The sequence below is a fragment of the Chionomys nivalis genome, chromosome 2 (genome assembly GCF_950005125.1).
Source record: "Chionomys nivalis chromosome 2, mChiNiv1.1, whole genome shotgun sequence".
NCBI classification, from domain to species: Eukaryota; Metazoa; Chordata; class Mammalia; order Rodentia; family Cricetidae; genus Chionomys; species Chionomys nivalis.
In genome coordinates, this window is record NC_080087.1 from 108,675,498 (window position 1) to 108,695,768 (window position 20,271).

Consider the following 20,271-nt stretch of genomic DNA (forward strand, 5'->3'; position numbering starts at 1 on the left):
AAGTTAACCAGCCAAAAAATATAAACCATGTCAACAAAAGATGAACAACCACAGAGCCTGAGCGATAGCTCAGCGCTTAGGATAACTGGCTGCTTTTCCAGAGGATCCCACTGCAATTCACTGCACCCACATGGCTGCTCAAGCCCTAAGTATCTCTAGTTTCAGGTATCCAATGCCCTCTTCTGGTTCCTATGGGTACTGCATGAATGGGGAGCCCAAACATAAAGGCAAAACACTTTATACATAGAAATAAATAAAAACTAGAAGATAAACGGCTAAGTAAAAAGGGCAGCACATATTTGAGAAACCAAGTGTCAATATTTCTAAACTCTAAGGCTGTTAGCAATTAGAAGAAAGGGTAAAAGGGTGGCAATGTGTAATTTACCATGGAGAAAATGCAAATGGTGCAACTGATGCCCGGAAGAGATAGTGAACATTGAAACAGCTACACAGAACTTTCCATCACCAACATTAAGAAAAATTTAACATTTGAACAAGATCCAGGTAGAAGACAGCATGAAAAAATGAGAACTCTCACATACAGCTGATCAAATGATGAAGTTTGTTTGGAGTTTTGAAAGCAATTATCTAAATGCACTAAAATGTAGCGTGTGCACAACTAGACCCAGCCACTCTGCTCCTGGGTCTTGTGCTGCTGAGATAATAGCAGGGTTAGGAAATGGCAGCATTACCTAGACGAGGTAGAGGACAAGAATAAACAAAACGAAGCTTCAGCCGGGCGATGGTGACGCACGCCTTTAATCCCAGCACTCGGGAGGCAGAGGCAGGCGGATCTCTGTGAGTTCGAGACCAGCCTGGTCTACAGAGCTAGTTCCAGGACAGGCTCCAAAGCCACAGAGAAACCCTGTCTCGAAAAACCAAAAAAAAAAAAAAAAAAAAAAAAAAAAAACAAAGCTTCATTTCTTACTGTGCTTCTCACTCTATTTTCAAAAACAATAGTATATGCAACCTGGTGATGCTGAGAATGTCTGTGGGCCACACGCCTATCAGCAAGCAAGGTTTACAAGCCGCACTATTGCACAATTCATGTGACCTGTCAAAGACTGTGCTGAACTAACTGAAATGACAAGGTAAGAACTGAAAGAAAACTGAAAATGTCAGGTTGAGTGACAGCCCACAGTTCAGTAAGGCATAACCTCATCGTCTAAAGCCAGGTCTCTCTTCACATGCTGAGGGAGAGAAGAGACAACATACCTTAGAGAGTGGCTTTCCCTGGTGGCAGTTGATCCCACCAACCAAGACAATATTGGGCATCACAGGTCTGGGGACCTCCAACATAAAGTCAGTGCGTAACAGCCAAATGGACACTTGACTGAAGAGATCAGATGCAGTCACTGGGGTCTGGAGAACTTCAGAAGCAATTTCTGTAGCAGTTTTGAACAAACTGGAGCAAAATACACGCTCCCCCATGTAGGCGAGGTGGTTCTGAACTTTCTCCATGAAAGTCATGGTGTCTGTGAGTTTCAAGAGAGCTCTAGGAACATAAGAAGGAGGACTGGGGCACTGGGCACCCTCTTCAAGATAGTGACACAATATTGACCTGCCGAAGACCACGGACGGTAGCGACAAGTACTTGGCAACAGTCAAGCCGCACACATCGAAAGGATCCAAAAACACAGCATCAAAAGAACTCTGCTTCAAGTATTCCACTAACTTCTTGTCCTTAAACAAATCCCTACAGTGGGAAAACAGTAATTCAAAGAAACCTCTGCCTGGACTCGCTAGTAGAAAAGTCATTAAGTCTGTCTGATCTTTCCATTGAGCGTCAAGAAAAATATTGACCTCTCGGTTTAAATCCTCCAGAGTGTGAGAAATTGAGTATGCCTTCACTGTAAAATTCACGGGTTTTCCTAGTTGCCAACTCACCTCTGGCACAACTACCACCACCTCATGTCCATTGTGGATGAGCTTTTCTACAACCGACTGCATGGTGAACCAGTGGCTCCCGTCCATGGGCACCACCAGCAGCCTGCCTGCCTGGGCAAAGCCAGAGGCCAGTAGCAGACACACACACAGAGGAAGGGAGGCTGGGAAACCTGCAGGAGCCATGGGAGAAACTCAGCCTGAGGCAATTCAGCTGCTGAGAATCTGAACTCTTACAACAAAGGAGGAAGTGTGACTGAGTTAAATCTGCTCCCTCAGTTGGGCGTGTACTAACACCATGAAGAAACAATAATCCCTGACAATGATTTACTTGGACAACAGTAATAAATGATAATATATTACGAGGCACTCTCACTTTTGATCCGGATAAGATCTTTTTCTTGGGCAGAATCAGGTAATGTGACTTTAGAAATAATTACAAAGAAATACACCTCATCCTAAGGAGTCCAAATGTTTTCACCAAAGGAAGAAAGTTTTCAACAATCTTACAATTCTAGGATAGGTCTCAAAGCAAAAGCAGACTGTGATCCCAAGATATTGGCTGCCTGCCACTCGGTCAAAAGCCTAGGAGGAGGGTCCTAAGCCTGACCCCTGCTCACAGACAGTGGTTAGAAACAATTCTGCAGATTGAGCAACGCTGCTGTCTTGGAGCATGCGCAGTAGAATTCTTGTTCCACTTCCCAGCACTGGGTGTTCTCTGAATCGCTGACATAAGGGTGACCAGCATCTGCTCAGACCACTCCAGAGACTAAAAGGAAGGTGACCACCATTCCTGTTACACTGTCCCTCTGGATGCATCCGATGCTGTAAACACCCCATAGTATTCTTTGGAGAGGCTGGGAGCTAGGTCGTGTTCCTTGTCAGTTACCTGGGATCTTCTCCACAGATCTATGCATTTGTTTCCCGTGTCACTCTGCATCTTGGGGGCTTGTTTCCCCCTTGTGGTTACAGAATGTGGTTACAAGAGGTCACCCACACCTCATGCGGGTTTTTATCCTAGGAATTGGTTTAAAGTCCTTTCCCTGTACATCCCAGATTAAGAGAACTCAGGCATAAGGAAACTGTGATGTTCACTGTTGAGAAGCATCAGGCCGCTCTACACGGGGCTGTATCACTTTATCGTCTCACCAGGCCTCTATTAGTCTTGGTCTCCACATAGACTCTCAAGCTATTTTTCCCTCTTGCTGCTTCGGTTTGCGTTTTGTTTTGTTTTTTGTCTTCATGATGGTGTTCGTAGCATCTTGTAGATCCTACTTGCCTTTCTGTAACCATGCCCACATCCTGCCTGATCTTGCCAAGACAAGAAAGCGAGGCTTAATTTTCAAAGGCCTAACACAGGAGTCTCTAATCTTCAGAAACATCTCTCTTTTGCATGAATGAACTGAAAATCTCTCATTCACCAAGCACACCCCAGTGTGTGATAAAAATGCTATCCACTATCACCTTTGCCTTTCAGCACAGCGTCCAACTGGAATAGCTGCTCGACCTAGAGAGGCATTTGTTGAGCTGAATAGACTTTGGGTCTGATTAATTTGGGTACAAGAGGTATTTTTTTTTATTTTTTTGCAAGTACGTTTAAATAATAAAGTTCATTTAATTTTTTTAAAGAAACAGGCATATCACTTTTTTTGGATTTATATATTTTTTATAAAATAATTATTTATGTGTATGTGTGTTTTGCCTCTGTGTATATATGTGGAACATGTGTGCAGTATCCATGGAAACCAGAACAGCTCCTTGGACCCAGAGTTATTGTAACAAGCTGTGATGTGGGTGGTGGGAATTAAGACTGGGTCTTCTGAAAGGCTGCCTACAGTCTAACTACTGAGTCATATCTCCAGTGCCAGAAATTACTTTAAATAATCATAAGGTTGAGGAAAGTTTGTGACTTCTTTACTCATTTTAATATTTAGCATATTTTTAAATTATGATAAGTTTTTAAAAATTTATTGTTTAATGGAATGCATATTTTACTTGATAAAGTAATATATTCATTATATATACATAAATTCATATGTATATCTTGATATTTTATACTATTTTTGTTTTAAAGATAAGCAACAATTTTTGAAACTCTGAATAAGCAAGTTAAGAATTAAAACACACAGGTCTACACTGTAAAACACACACAGAGAAAGCAACGAATTGTTTGACCATAATTCACTTGAATCCTATTTTAAACAGCGTACAGCAGCACGTTCCAGGCTCATCGTACAGGCTGTCTTAGGGTTTATGCTGGTGTGATAGAACATCATGACCAAAAGCATCCTGGAGAGGAAAGGGTTTATTTCAGCTTTCCATTCCCAGGTTACACTACCTCACTGAGGGAAGGCAGGGTAGGAACTCCAGGCAGGAACCTAGGGGCAGGAACTGAATGGCAAAAGCCCTGTATGAATGTTGTTTAGTGCCTTGTTCCTCGTGACTTGCTCAGTCTACTTTCTGATGCAATTCAAAACTACCTGACTAGGGTTGGCACAGCCTCCATGGCCTGAGTCCTTGCACATCAATCACTAATTAAGAAAATGCATTACAAGCTTGCCCACAACAAACTTAGGAAAGTAATTTGTGGTTCTCTCTCCCAGATAACATGTGTGGTACCAAGTAGACACAAACAAACAACAGAGAGGTTCATAGCCCCCACCCCCAAAAAATAAATGGAAAAATAGTTATATGTTTACATGAGAAATCATTTCAACTAATAAAGAATCTTAATAAAATGGTCATAAAGAACATAAAAGGACAAAAGTATACTTTGACTACCAATAATTACCTCAAAACCAAAATAAACTCCCTGTATACCATAGCTTTAAAATAACAAAACGTAGAGAAATACATTTTAGTGATATAGATAAAATTTGCCCATAATGTACAATTTTAACTGCAAAATTTTGTTAATGACATGAAATAAAATCTAAATCTGTAAAATAGGGTGCATCTTCCTGACTAAGAAGACAATATTAGATCACTGGTGCCAAAATGAAGTTCAATCCCTTTGTGATTTCTGACCATATCAAGAACCGCAAGCACCTTCAATGTACCTTCTCGTGTTCCGAGGAAGATCATGCTGTCCCCCCTTTCCAAATTGCTGAGACAGAAGTACAATGTTCCATCTACGCCCATTCGAAAGGATGATGAAGATCATGTTGTCCGAGAACAGTACAAAGGCCAGCCGATAGGCAAAGTGGTCCAAGTGTCCAGAAAAAATTATGTCACCTACATTTAACGGGTACAGCTAGGAAAGGCTAATGGCACAACTGTCCATGTGGACATCCACCCCAACAAGGTGGGTACCACCAAGATAAAGCTGGACAAAGACCACAAGATGATCCTGGGAAAGAAAGCCAAGTCTTGACAAGTAGGAAAGGAGAAGGGAAAATACAGGGAAGAAACAATTGAGAAGCTACAGGAGTCAGGGTATCTCATACAGTTTTCATTAAAAACTGCATAAGAAAAAAAATAGGAAACAATATCAAAAACATGCCAGTATCTCTCCATTTAATGAAAAGAGTTAATGCAATATGCACACAGCCCTAATGTGTGTTTGATTTGTAGAATTCAACAATAACAGTTTTCAAGGGTTTATTTTTGATTTGAGTACCATGTGACGTATGGGTGTGTACAGGTGTGTGAAGCTGTCCAGAGGGCAACATCAGGAGTTAGGTTCCTGGAGCAGAAGCTTGAGGTGGTTGTGAGCAGCCTGACATGGCTGCTGGGAACCAACCCTGGGTCCTCTGCCAAGGCAGCACCAGCTTTCACTGCTGAGCTGTCTCTCCAGCCTCAGCAACACAGTTTTAAGTTTTAAGGGAGAATATGTTAAGGGAATCCCCAACGTAATTAAGAAATTAGTAAGCGTGGGATCTATACTAAAACCTGCCCCAGAGGCAATCAATGGAAACACAGGGTTGTCTATGAGTGTGGCGAACCTGAAAGGCTGGAAGCAGACAGAAGCAAACATGGAAAAGTAAGACCTGATAGAGACGTGTTGAATAACCGTCAATGAAGTGTGAAGTCCTTCCTCAAACAGAGTTAGTAAATAGCAGTTGTCATTCAATAGCAATAAACTTACACACCTATACCATATATGGTCAAATTGTCAGAAAAATATTGTCAGCCTTAGAGGAATTAAAAATGCTCACATATGAGGTGCTATAACATTCTGATATTTTAGTGTTGGAAACAGCCATATATGATAAAATTTATATTGTTTTTTTAAGAAAAAGTTAACATTTAAAATGAAGGGAAAAATTAACCAACCTAAAATAAACCATGTCAACAAAAGATGAAAAACCACAGAGCCTGAGTGATGGTTCAGCAGTTAGGATAACTGGCTGCTTTTCCAGACGTTACCAGTTCAATTCACAGCACCCACACAGCTGCTCAAGCCCTAAGTAGCTCCAGTTTCAGGTATCCAACGCCCTCTTCTGGTTCCTATGGGTACTACGTGAATGGGAAGCCCAAACAAAAAGGCAAAACACTTTACGCATAAAAATAACAAAAACTAGAAAATAAAAGGATAAGTAAAAAGTGCAGCATATATTTGAGTGACCAAGTGTTAATATTTCTGAACTCTAGAGCCTGGTAGCAATTAGAATAAAGGGTAAAAGGATAGCAATGTGTAATTTACCATATAGAAAACGCAAAAGCCAAACTGACAACCGGAACAAATAGTGAACATTGAAACAGCTACACACAATTTTTAGCCACCAAAATTACAAAAACTTTAACATTTGGACAATGTCCAGAGTAGATGAGAGCATGGAAAAAATGAGACTCTCACATACAGCTGACCAAATGCTGAAGTTTGCTCTGAGTTTTGAAAGCAATTATCTAAATGCACTAAAATGTAGCGTGTGCACAGTTAGACCCAGCCATTCTGCTCCTGGGTTTCTGTGCTGCTAAGATAATAGCAGGGTTAGAAAATGCTCTGTGCTTAAGAAAGGACTACGGAACAAGGCCATGGTGGCACAAGCCTTTAGTCCCAGCACTGAGGAGACAGCGGCAGGCAGATTTCTGAGTACAAGGGCAGCCTGGCTTACAGAGTGAGTTCCTGGGCTACAGAGAGAAACCCTGTATCAATAAAAGAAAACAGAAAGATAAGAAGGACTAAGGATGATTGGCCCCATCTGGAATTAAATATTGATCAGTATTTGTGTGTTAGAAGGAAATTGAAAATGACACTTTTCATCTGAGGGTAGGGAAGAAGGTGGAGAGGAAAGAGTGTGGGTGGATTTGGTCAAAACACATTTTACACATGTCTGGGAGTCTCAAATAGAAGCTGCAGAGAGAACTTCTGAGAGAATGGGATACATCTAGTGTTGTGATGCTAATTACTGGCTGGAAGGTCAAAGGGGATAATAAAGAACCTGCCTCCAGCATGGCACTGGATCTTATTTTAAGAAAAAAGTTCTAAGTGTTTATAACTACACATGCTATTTATGCAGTACACCCGTGAAACTGAGGACACAAATCTCCTGGCAGCATTTTCAGGAATGAGGGAGAGGACGAGAATGAACAAAATAGTTTCATTTCTTATTGTGCTTCTCACTCTATTTCTAAAAACAATTAATAAAAACAGCCTGGTGATGCTGAGAATATCCGTGGGCCACACGCCTAACAGTAAGCAAGGTTTACAAGCCACACTACTGCACAAATCGTGTGACCGGTCAAAGACTGTGCTGAACTAACTGAGATGATTGGTGTGAGCGGCAGCCCACAGTTCCGTAAGGGATAACTTCATGGTCCAAAGCCAGGTCTCTCTTCATGTGCTGAAGGAGAGGAGAGACAACATACCTTAGAGAGTGGCTTTCCCTGATGGCAGTTGATCCCGCCAACGAAGACAATATTGGGCATCACAGGTCTGGGGAAATCCAACACAAAGTCAGTGCGTAACAGCCAAATGGACACTTGACTGACGAGGTCTTCCATGGTCACTGGGGTCTGGAGAACTTCAGAGGCAATATCTGTAGCAGTTTTGAACAAACTGGGGCAAAATGCATGCTCCCCGATGTAGGAGAGGTGGTTCCGGACTCTCTCCATGAAAGTCATGGTGTCCGTGAGTTTCAAGAGACCTCTGGGAACATAAGAAGGAGGGCTGGGACACTGGGCACCCTCTTCAAGATAGTGACAAGGTATTCCCCTGCCGAAGGCCACGGACGGGAGCGACAAGTACTTGGCAACAGTCAAGCCACACATATCAAAAGGATCCAGAAACACAGCATTAAAAGAACTCTGCTTCAAGTACTCCACTAACTTCTTGTCTTTAAACAAATCCCTACAGTGTGAAAAACACAAATCAAAGAAACCTTGGCCAGGACTCGTCAGAAAAAATGCCATTCCCTCTGGCTGAGCTTCCCATTGAGCATCAAGAAAAACCTTGAACTCCCGGTTTAAATCCTCCAGAGTGTGAGAAATTGAGTATGTCTTCACTGTAATATTCAATGATTTTCCCAGTTGCCAACTCACCTCTGGCACGACTACCACCACCTCATGTCCTTTGTGGATGAGCTTCTCCACAACAGACCGCATGGTGAACCAATGGCTCCCATCCATGGGCAGCACCAGCAGCCTGCCTGCCTGGGCAAAGCCAGAGGCCAGCAGCAGACACACACCCAGAGGAAGGGAGGGTGGGAAACCTGCAGGAGCCATGGGAGAAGCTCAGCCTGAGGCAATCCAGCCCTGGAGAATCTGTGCTCTTCTGACAAAGGAGGAAGTGTGACTGAGTTAAATCTGCTCCCTCAATTGGGTGTGTACTTGCACCATGAAGAAACAACAATCCCTGACAATGATTTACTTGGACAACAGTAATAAATGATAAAATATTTCAAGGCACTCTAGCATGTGTACCAGATAAGATCTTTTTTTTCAACAGATTTAGGCAATTTGAGTTTAGAAATAGATACGAAGAAATATCCTGACCCTAAGGAATCCAAATGTTTTCATCAAAGGAAGCAAGTTTCAAACAATCTTGTATTTCTAAATCAGGTCTCAAAGCAAAACCAGACTGTGTTTCCAAGGGATTTGCTGCCTGCCACAAAAGCCTAGGGGGAGGGTGCTTAGCCTGCTTCTGCTCACAGACAGTGGTTTAGAAACAGCTCTGCCAGATGAGCAATGCTGCTGTCTCGGCGCATGTGCAGTAAAATTCTTGTTCCACTTCCCAGCACTGTGTTCTCTGAATTGCTGACATAAGGGTGAGAAATCTCTGCTCAGACCACTCCAGGGACTAAAAGGAAGGGAAGATGACCACCATTCCTGTTACAAGGTCCCAAATTCATGCATCCTACCCTGCAGACAACCTACAATATTCTCTGGGGAGGCTGGGAGCTAGGTCGTGTTTCTAGTCAGTTACCCAGGGACCTTCTCCATAGATCCTGAAAGTCCCTCGGTTTCAAGGGTGTTTAAGAGATACCCCCAGACTCAATAAACCAGGCCAGTGGATGCAATCAGCAAGAGGCTTCTTTATTGTTCACAAGCGCTTGTGGGTGCCCAGCTCCCGCTAGCTGAGGCACCCCGAACAAGCTCTCCATCCCGCATTTACAGGATTTTACAGGTCACATAGTAGGGGAGCATAGCAACAGTAATTTCATTGGTTCCTTAAATGGCGGGCTTAGCTCATCCTGGGGACAGCCTCATTTGTCTGTTCCCAAGTTCCCCGAAAGACCACAAAGCTAGATAAAGCATACTTCATCAATTTGACAGTTGCGATAAGGTACCCTAGGGGGCTTGGTCCAGTCAGCTTGTATCTTGACCAGATGCAAACCATAAAATATCCTGCTGTGGCACCAGCTGAGCCTTGGGACTTTCTGTCTACAGCTCAGTTAAGTTTAGCCGATTCTAGCAGGGCACAAGCGTACAGGGCGGGCGGGGGGGGGGGGTCTTTCATTTACTTTACAGCCTCCATTATCAGAGCTCATCAATTAAACCATTGTCTTTGTCCACTGTCTCCTGGTACCTCCAGATGTAAATTGGAGTCTTATGCCTCTCTTCTGGTGGCACCAGTTGTCCATAACGGAGACAGTGTCTAACCCAAAGGTCACATATCTCTGTCTCCTAAAGGTTAACTCAGTTCACATCTGTCGTTTATCAGGGATGGCCATGACACCATTCTCAATTTGTAGGGGGAAGCTCTGGTCTTGTAAATAGAACAGTCAGTTGTAAAATGACCTAAGCTTCCCAAGCATCCGAGAAAATAGCTCACTGTGAACGAATGATCCTCAATCTGCTGAGAAAGCTGCTGAGAGTCTGCTCTCATTCTCCTAGACTTACAGCTTTATATTTCTTTATTTCTACATTCTTATTTTTGGAATCTATATTTTTTTTTCTTATTCTTGGACTCTTCAATCCATGCATTTGTCTATGGTGTCACTGCTGCACCTATGGGCTTGTTTCCCCCTTGTGGTTACTGAGAATGCTGCTGTCACCCACACCTCATGCGGGTTTTTATCCTAGGAATTGGTTTCAAATCCTTTCCCTGTACATCCCAGATTAAGAGAACTCAGGCATAAGGAAACTGTGATGTTCACTGTTGAGAAGCATCAGGCAGCTCTACACAGGGCTGTATCACTTTATCGTCTCACCAGGCCTCTATTAGTCTCTGGTCTCCACATAGACTCTCAAGCTATTTTTCCCTCTTGCTGCTTCGGTTTAGGTTTTGTTTTCCTTTTTGTCTTCATGATGGTGTAGGTAGCATCTTGTAGATCCTACTTGTCTCTCTGTAACCATGCCCACATCCTTCCTGATCTCTCCAAGACAAGAAAGCAAGGCTTAATTTTGAAAGGCCTAACACAGGAGTCTCTAATCTTCAAAAACAACCTCGTCTCTCTTTTGCATGAATGAACTGAAAATCTCTCATTCACCAAGCACACCCCAGTGTGTGATAAAAATGCTATCCACTATCACCTTTGCCTTTCAGCACAGAGTCCAACTGGAATAGCTGCTCGACCTAGAGAGGCGTTTGTTGAGCTGAATAGACTTTGGGTTTGGTTAATTTTGGTACAAGAGGTATTTTTTTTATTTTTTGAAAGTACATTTAAATAATAAAGTTCATTTAATTTTTTAAAGAAACAGATATATAAAATATTTTTTGTATTTATGTATTTTTTATAAAAGTATTATTTATGTGTATGTGTGTTTTGCCTCCATGTATGTATATGGAACGTGTGTGCAGTATCCATGGAGACCAGAACAGCTCCCTGGACCCAGAGTTACTGTGACAAGCTGTGATGTGAGTGCTGGGAATTAAGACTGGGTCTCTTAAAAAGCTGCCTATATTCTTATTACTGAGTCATATCTCCAGCACCACAAATTATTTTAAAAATCATAAGGTTGAGGAAAGTTTGTGGATACTTTGCTCATTTTAATATTCAGCATATTTTAAATTCTGATAAGTTTTGAAAACTTTATTGTTTAATGGAATGCATATTTTACTTGACAAAATACTATATTCATTTCATACAAATAAATTCATATGTATATCTTGATCTTTTATCCTATTTTTGTTTTAAAGATAAGCAACATCTTTGGAAGCTATGACTATGCCAGTTAAGAATTAAAACACACACCTACATTGTAAAACACATACAGAGAAAGCAATGGAATGTTTGACCATAATTCACTTGAATCCTATTTTAAACACCTTATAACAGCAGCATATTCCAGGCTTATCGTACAGGCTGTCTTAGGGTTTATGCTGGTGTGATAAAACATCATGACCAAAAGCATCATGGGGAGGAAAGGGTTTATTTTAGCTTTCCATTCCCAGGCCACACTACCTCACTGAGGGAAGGCAGGGTAGGACTCCAGGCAGGAACCTAAGGGCAAGAATGGAAGCAAATGCCCTGTATGAATGCTGTTTACTGCCTTGCTCCTCGTGACTTACTCAGCCTACTTTCTGATGCAATTCAGAACCACCTGACTAGGGCTGACACAGCCTCCATGAGCTGGGTCTTCCCACATCAATCACTAATTAAGAAAATACACCACAGGTTTGTCCACAGCAAACTTAGGAAAGTAGCTATTCAATTGTGATTCCCTCATCCCAGATAACATGTGGTAGCAAGTAGACACAACTAAATAGCAGAAAGGTCCATAACCCAAGAAAGAAAAGAAATCGTATAATAATGGTGGAGTCTTTGCAAGTTTTATGTGTACACGAGAAATCTTCTAAACTAATGAAGTATCTTAATAATATGGCCATTTAAAACATAAAAGGACAAAAGTATACTTCAACTATCAATAATTACCTCAAAACCAAAATAAACTAGCCTGTCTACCATAGTTTAAAAATAACAAAACTTCAAAATACATTTTAGTGATGTAGCTAAAATTTGTCCATAATGTACAATTTTAAGTACAAAATTTTGTTAATGGAATAAAATAAAATCTAAATCTGAAAAAATAGGGTGTATCTTCCTGACTAAGAAGACAATATTAGACCACTGATGTCAAAATGAAGTTCAATCCTTTTTTGACTTCTGATCACATCAAGAACCCCAAACACCTTCAATGCACCTTCTCACATTCAGGGGAAGATCATGTCGTCCCCCCTTTCCAAATAGCTGAGACAGAAGTACAATATTCCATCTACGACCATTCGAAAGGATGAGGAAGCTCACTTTGTCCTACGGCGCTACAAAGGCCAGCAAATTGTCAAAGCGGTCCAAGTGTCCAGGAAGAATTATGTCACCTACATTGAATGGGTGCAGCTAGGAAAGGCTAATGACACAACTGTATGTGTGGACATCCACCCCAGCAAGGTGGGTATCACCAAGATAAAGCTGGACAAAGACCACAAGATGATCATGGAAAGGAAAGTCAAGTCTCGACTAGTAGGAAAGGAGAAGCGCAAACACATGGAAGAAACGATTGAGAAGATGCAGGAGTAGGTGTGGCTCTGATAGTTTTCATTAAAGACTGGACTGCATAAGAAAAAAAAGACAATATCAAAACATGCCAGTATTTCTCCACTTAATGAAGAGTTAATGCATATGCACACAACCCTAATGTGTGTTTGATCTGTAGAGCTCAACAATAACAGTTTTCAAGGGTTTATTTTAATTTGAGTACCATGTGACATATGTGTGTGTGCAGGTGTGTGAAGGTGCCCAGAGGGCAACATCAGGAGTTAGGTTCCTGGAGCAGAAGCTCGAGGTGGTTGTGAGCAGCCTGACATGGCTGTCGGGAACCAACCCTGGGTCCTTTGCAAAAGCAGCACCAGCTCCCACTGCTGAGCTGTCTCTCCAGCCTCAGCAACACAATTTTTAAGTTTTAAGGGAGAATATGTAGGGGCCAGGTCTACCCTTGTTCCTGGGGTGCATCTTGAGGACACTTTCTGGTCAGCTAACTAAGCATCCTGCTTGTTCCTGTGCTCCCCCTGCCCGGCCTGGTGATTAGCTGTAGGGCATTGACTCCATCGTTGGTATTTGGTAATTTCCCACCTGCCTGGGTGGAAATCCTTGTGCTGCAGCTAGGTATATAAGGATTTCCCCAAGGTTGAATAAATGGCATTCGGCTGATTTCCTTTCGAATGACCCAGGTCTCTTTGTGTGTTCTTTCAATCTCCAGGCCCTTGCCCAACTCGCGTATGGTACAGTGGCGTGCAAACTGTACCGAGGGTGTAACACAGAATCGGGTGTTACAAGAATATATTAAGGGAATACCCAACACAATTTGGAAATTAGTAAGCGTGGGATCTATACTAAAACCTACCGCAGAGGCAATCAATGGAAACACAAGGTTGTCTATGAGTGTGGCGAACCTGAAAGGCTGGAAGCAGACAGAAAAAAAAACATGGAAGAGTAAGACCTGATAGAGACTTGTTGAATAACCATCAATGAAGTGTGAAGTCCTTCCTCAGAGTTAGTAAATAGTAGTTGTCATTCAATAGCAACTAAATTTACACACCTATACCATGTATGGTCAAGTAGTCAGAAAAAGATTGTCAGCCTTAGAGGAATTAAAAATGCTCACATATGAGGTCCTGTAACATTCTGATATTTTAGTCTTCAAATCAGCCATACATGTTAAAATTTAGATAGATTTTTTTAAGAAAAAGTTAGCATTTAAAGTGAAAGAAAAAGTTAACTGACCCAAAATATAAACCATGTCAACAAAAGATGAACAGCCACAGAGCCTGAGTGATGGCTCAGCGCTTAGGATAACTGGCTGCTTTTCCAGAGGATCCCAGTGCAATTCACAGCACCCACATGGCTGCTCAAGCCCTAAGTATCTCTAGTTTCAGGTATCCAATGCCCTCTTCTGGTTCCTATGGATACTGCATGAATGGGGAGCCCAAACATAAAGGCAAAACACTTTACACATAAAATTTTAAAAAACTTGAAAATAAACGGCTAAGTAAAAAAGTGCAGCACATATTTGAATGACCAAGTGTCAATATTTCTGAACTCTAGAGGCTGGTAGCAATTAGAAAAAGGGTAAAAGGATGTCAATGTGTAATTTACCATAGAGAAAATGCAAATGGCCCAACTGACTACGGGAACAGATAGTGAACATTGAAACAGCTACACAGAACTTTTAATCACTATAATTAAGAAAATGTTAACATTTGGACAAGATCCGGAGAAGAAGAAGGCATGGAAAATTAAAAACTCTCAAATACAGCTGATCAAATGGTGAAGTTCGCTCTGAGTTTTGAAAGCAATTATCTAAATGCACTAAAATGTAGCGTGTGCACAGCTAGACCCAGCCACTCTGCTCCTGGGTCTCTGTGCTGTTGAGTTAATAGCAGGATTAGGAAATGTTCTTTGCTTAAGAAAGGACTAAGGAACCAGGCCATGGTGGCACAAGCCTTTAGTCCCAGCACCCAGGAGATAGAGGCAGGCAGATTTCTGAGTACAAGGGCAGCCTGGCTTACAGAGTGAATTCCTGGACTACAGAGAGAAACCCTGTATCAATAAAAGAAAAAGAAGAAGAAAACAGAAAGAAAGGAAGCACTAAGGATGTTTGGCCCCATCTGGAATTAAATATCGATCAGTATTTGTGTGTTAGAAGGAAATTGAAAACAACACACTTGTCATCTGAGGGTAGGGAAGAAGGTGGAGAGGAAAGAGTGTGGGTGGATTTGGTCAAAACACATTTTACACATGTCTGGGAGTCTCAAATAGAAACTGCAGAGAGAACTTCTGAGAGAATGGGATACATCTAGTGTTGTGATGCTAATTACTGGCTAGAAGGTGAAAAGGGATAATGAAGAACCTGCATGCAGGATGGAGCTGGATCTTATTTTAAGAAAATCGTGCTGAGTGTTTATACGTACACACGCTATTTATGCAGTAACCCCGTGAAACCGAGGACAAAGTATCCTCACAGCATTTTCAGGAATGAGGGAGAGGACGAAAATGAATAAAACAAAGTTTCATTTCTTATTGTGCTTCTCACTCTATTTCCAAAAACAATTAATAAAGGCAGCCTGGTGATGCTGAGAATGTCCGTGGGCCACACACCTATCAGCAAGCAAGGATTACAAGCCACACTACTGCACAATTCGTGTGACCGGTCAAAGACTGTGTTGAATAAACTGAGATGACAGGTGTAGAACTCTAGTGACAATTGTAGAACTGAAATAAAACTGAAAATGCCCAGTGTGAGCGACAGCCCACAACTCAGCAAGGGATAACTTTATCATCCAAAGCCAGGTCTCTCTTCACATGCTGAAGGAGAGGAGAGAAAACATACCTTAGAGAGTGGCTTTCCCTGGTGGCAGTTGATCCCACCAATGAAGAAAATGTTGGGCATCAGAGGTCTGGGGACCTCCAACACAAAGTCAGTGCGTAACAGCCAAATGGACACTTGACTGAAGAGGTCGGTCGCAGTCACTGGGGTCTGCAGAACTTCAGAAGCAATATCTGTAGCAGTTTTGAACAAGCTGGGGCAAAATGCACGCTCCCCCATGTAGGCAAGGTGGTTCCGGACTCTCTCCATGAAATTCATGTTGCCTGTGAGTTTCAAGAGACCTCTGGGAACATAAGAAGGAGGACTGGGGCACTGGGCACCCTCTTCAAGATAGTGACAAAATATTCCTCTGCCGAAGACCACGGACGGGAGTGACAAGTACTTGGCAACAGTCAAGCCGCACACATCGAAAGGATCCAGAAACACAGCATCGAAAGAACTCTGCTTCAAGTACTCCACTAACTTCTTGTCCTTAAACAAACTCCTACAGTTTGAAAACACTAAATCAAAGAAACCTTTGGATGGACCTGATAGTAGAAGAGTCATTCCCTCTGGCTGATCTTTCATTTGAGCATCAAGAAAAACCTTGAACTCCCGGTTTAAATCTTCCAGAGTGTGAGAAATTGAGTATGTCTTCACTGTAATATTCAATGATTTTCCCAGTTGCCAACTCACCTCTGGCACGACTACCACCACCTCATGTCCTTTGTGGATGAGCTTCTCCACAACCGACTGCATGGTGAACCAGTGGCTCCCATCCATGGGCACCACCAGCAGCCTGCCTGCCTGGGCAAAGCCAGAGGCCAGTAGCAGACACACACACAGAGGAAGGGAGGCTGGAAAACCTGTAGGAGCCATGGGAGAAGCTCAGCTGAGGCAATCCGGCTGCTGAGAATCTGCGCTCTTCTGATGAAGGAGGAAGTGTGACTGTGTTAAATCTGCTCCCTCAGTTGGGTGTGTACTTGCACCATGAAGAAACAACAATCCCTGACAATGATTTACTTGGACAACAATAATAAATATCATGAGGCACTCTCGCTTGTGTTCTAGATTAGATCTTTTTCTTGGGCAGAGTCAGGTCATGTGAGTTTAGAAATAGTTACGAAGAAATATACCTGACCCTAAGGAGTTCAAATGTTTTCACCAAAGGAAGCAAGTTTCAAAGAATCTTGTATTTCTAGAACAGGTCTAAAACAAAACCAAACTGTGTTTTCAAGGGATTTTCTGCCTGCTGCTGGGTCCTTAGCCTTGTCCCTCCTCACAGACAGTGGTTAGAAACAACTTTGCCAGATGAGCAATGCTGCTGTCTTGGCGCATGTGCAGTAGAATTCTTGTTCAACTTCCCAACACTGTGTCTCTAAATATGACATAAGGGTGAACAGCATCTGCACAGACAACTCCAGGGATTAAAGGAAGGTGAGCACCATTCCTGTTACAATGTCCCCCTTGATGCATCCAATGCTGTAGACTGCCCATATTCTATGAGAGGCTGAGAGCTAGGTCGAGCCTCTAGTCAGTTACCCAGGGACCTTCTCCACAGATCCATGGATTTGTTTGCATCTGGGGGTTTGCTTCCCCCTTGTGGCTACAGAAATGCTGCTGTCACCCACACCTCATGCGGGTTTTCCTTGTAGGAATTGGTTTCAAGTTCTTTCCCTGTACATCTGGGATTTACACAGCTTGCTATAAGGAAATTGTGGTGTTCACTGTTGAGAAGCATCAGGCAGCTCTACATGGGGCTGTTGATATGATCTGCTGGCCTGGTCTGTCATTTGGGTATCTTATATTTCTAGAACAGGTCTAAAGCAAAACCAAACTGTGTTTTCAAGGGATTTTCTGCCTGCCGCTGTGTCCTTAGCCTTGTCCCTCCCTTTTAGAGACAAGCTCTGCCCACCTTCACCCTTCCCTCTGCTGAGACAAGTGTTTCTCCCACCTCTTCCAGACTGTGCTTCTCTTTTTGTCTCTCTCCTGAAGAGGTAACTTCTGCTCTCTCTCTCTCTCTCTCTCTCTCTCTCTCTCTCTCTCTCTCTCTCTCCCCCTCCCCTTGTCCCTTCTATCTCTCTGCCTCTCCTTCTTTTATTCTTCCTTCTTTTCTCTCTCCTTTCTTTTTCCCTCCATAACCCATTAAATAAACTCTATACCCAAACTCTCTCTGCATGATGTATCTGTCTGTTTCTCACCCATGGCAGTCTCCCACCTGCCAAGATGACACACCAAGGCCTCAGTTGACTCACCCAGTTCAGGTGACCCATTGCTGCCCCTCACGGGACCAAGCTACCCCTCGTGGAACCGGCCTTCCCCCCATCCTTACTTCTTTAAAAAAGAATAAAATTGGTGTCTGACTTAGCCAGGTTCTCTCCGTGTTCCCTCCTGCCCATGGTCAGGCTGGCTGAGGACATGTGGGAACCCTGGATTCTGACCACTTTCCAATACTGCAAATGGTAAGGTTCCCATTAGCTTCTTTCCAATTTCTACCAGCAAACAGGACTGCCGGTGTCCTGCCTCCAGCACATCCAGCCCGTTTGCTTTTCCTTTCCCTGGGCAGGCCCTTCCCCACACACCTGCAAATGCTTCTTCTCTTGCTCCTATCCCTTGCATTCTTTTTCTGCCGCTGCTGCCACTTGTCCCTCAACTTGGCAGTTTTAGTCGGATCCGTAAGGCAGGTTTTTCCAGCTCTAGCCCTTGCTCCCTACCAAGGCTGGTGGCACTGCTGCTCAGCATTGCTACTTAAGGTACTGAGTGATTTTCCTCTTTACTTCATGTATGAAAGAATGTGTGAATAGTGTGGCCATGTGGAAGTAATTCAAATGTATGTTCTACATGTGGCTCTAAAAACGTGGTTTTTCCATATAACATGTGACTGCCGCCATTTTGACTAAGGTCAGGTGACCTCACTACCATTTTGACTAAAGGTCAGGTGATATTACTGTCATCTTAACTAAGGTCAGTTGATCTCACTGTCATCTTAAATAAGGGTAAATCAATTGACCAAGTCCCACCATCTTTACTGAGGTATTCCTTGCCTAGTCTTGAAGTTTACTTATGTTTTTGTCTCTAAATTCCTCTTACTCTTCTCCCTCCTCTCTGTCTCTCTGCCCTTCTTCTGGAGAGGCAACTTCTGCCTCTCTGCCTTCTCCCCCTTTACTCCCCCCCCCCGTCGTTGCTGTCGTTTCCTGCTCTGTCTTATGAGCCCCCTCCCCCTGTGCTGCCTCCCACTGCAGCAGCAGAATCTGTCTCTTCCATTCATGGAGCCCTCTTTCTACCAATGCTGCGCTGTGGGCAAAAATCCTAAATCTGGGCCTTCTAGCAGCCTACTTCCCGACTTTCCATCAGTCCACTGGGACAACCAGGGAGATTGTTCCGTTTTTGGCCTAGTGCCTGTCACACAACTGCCCTTTCTTGTGTTCTCCCCAGCACCACACTCACTGAGCGGTGCATTCATTTTGGGAGTCCAGAGCCCCTCGGATACTGCTCCCTTTTTGAGCTAGTGCCTCTCACATGACTGTCCTTTCTTGAGTTCTCCCTTAGCACTGCACTCACTGAGCCATGCATTCATTTTTGGGGCCTGGGCCCCTTGACTATTTTTTTCTGCCTCATTGCTTCCCATAGCAAAACGATGCTTTTGGTCATGGTCTTTCATCACAGTAGCATAAACCCTAAAACAGCCTATAACACAAGCCCTGAATGTGCTGCTGCTGTAAGCTGTTTAAAATAGGATTCAAGGGCTGAAGAGAGATGACTCAGTAAGTACACTAACTGCTCTTCCAGGGGACCGGGTTCAATTCCCAGCACCCACATGGCAGCTCACAACTATCTGTAACTCCAATTCCAGGACAGACAACACCCATGGCAAAACATCAATGCAGATTAAATAAAATTTTTAAAAATAAAATAAAATAGAACTCAAATGAATTATGGTCAAATGCTCTGTTTCTTTCTCTGTGTGTGTTTTACAATGTAGTTCTGTGTGTTTTATTTCCTAATTGGCTTATTCAGAGTTTCAAAAGATGTTGCTTATTTTTAAAACAATATTTTTAAAATAAATGAACTTTATTATTTAAATATACTTGCAAATAAATAAAAAGCTCTTGTACTCCAGGCAGGAACCTAGGGGTAGGAACTGAACCAGAAGCCCTGTATGAATGCTGTTTACTGCCTTGTTCCTCATGACTTGCTCAGCCTACTAGAACAGCTACACAGAATTTTTCATCACCAAAATTAAGAAGACTTTAACATTTGGACAATGTCTGGAGTAGAAGAGGGCTTGGAAAAATGAGAACTCTCACATACAGCTGATCAAATGCTGAAGTTTGCTCTGAGTTTTGAAAGCAATTATCTAAATGCACTAAAATGTAGCGTGTGCACAGCTAGACCCAGCCACTCTGCTCCTGGGTCTCTGTGCTGCTGAGATAATAGCAGGGTTAGAAAATGCTCTGTGCTTAAGAAAGGACTAAGGAACCAGGCTATGGTGGTACAAGCCTTTAGTCCCAGCATTCGGGTGGCAGGGGCAGGCAAGGGCATCTTGGTTTACAGAGTGAGTTCCCAGGCTACACAGAGAAACCCTGTATAAAACAAACAAACAAAAAAACCAGAAAGGACTTAGGAGGATGATTGGCCCTATTTGGAATTAAATATCCATCAGTATTTGTGTGTTAGAAGGAAATTTAAAACAACACACGT

At 42.7% G+C, this 20,271-nt stretch overlaps 2 protein-coding genes and 3 pseudogenes across 3 annotated transcripts in view; 2 read left to right on the forward strand and 3 right to left on the reverse strand.

Moving 5' to 3' along the window:
* The window catches only part of LOC130865255 (UDP-glucuronosyltransferase 1-6), a 101,143-nt gene that overhangs the window by 64,429 nt on the left and 16,443 nt on the right, over window positions 1-20,271 (reverse strand). Inside the window, exon 1 of one of the 2 annotated variants that reach the window (XM_057756239.1) lies at window positions 1,216-2,100. The exons of the other annotated variant lie outside the window; for it this stretch is intronic. Coding sequence (XP_057612222.1) covers window positions 1,216-2,070 — 855 coding nt within the window. The 5' untranslated portion in view covers window positions 2,071-2,100. Of the gene's footprint in view, window positions 1-1,215; window positions 2,101-20,271 lie in introns of those variants that run through there. 2 annotated transcript variants of the gene reach the window in all.
* LOC130862602 (60S ribosomal protein L26-like) lies at window positions 4,882-5,353 on the forward strand (annotated as a pseudogene).
* On the reverse strand, window positions 7,664-8,550 carry LOC130865281 (UDP-glucuronosyltransferase 1A7-like; annotated as a pseudogene).
* On the forward strand, window positions 12,350-12,785 carry LOC130865296 (60S ribosomal protein L26-like; annotated as a pseudogene).
* Window positions 12,807-16,449, reverse strand: LOC130862613 (UDP-glucuronosyltransferase 1A7-like). The gene is made up of 3 exons (XM_057752331.1): window positions 15,595-16,449; window positions 13,609-13,665; window positions 12,807-12,818 (listed from the first exon to the last, which is right to left on the reverse strand). The coding sequence occupies exons 1-3, from the start codon at window positions 16,447-16,449 to the stop codon at window positions 12,807-12,809; spliced, it is 924 nt and encodes a 307-aa protein (XP_057608314.1).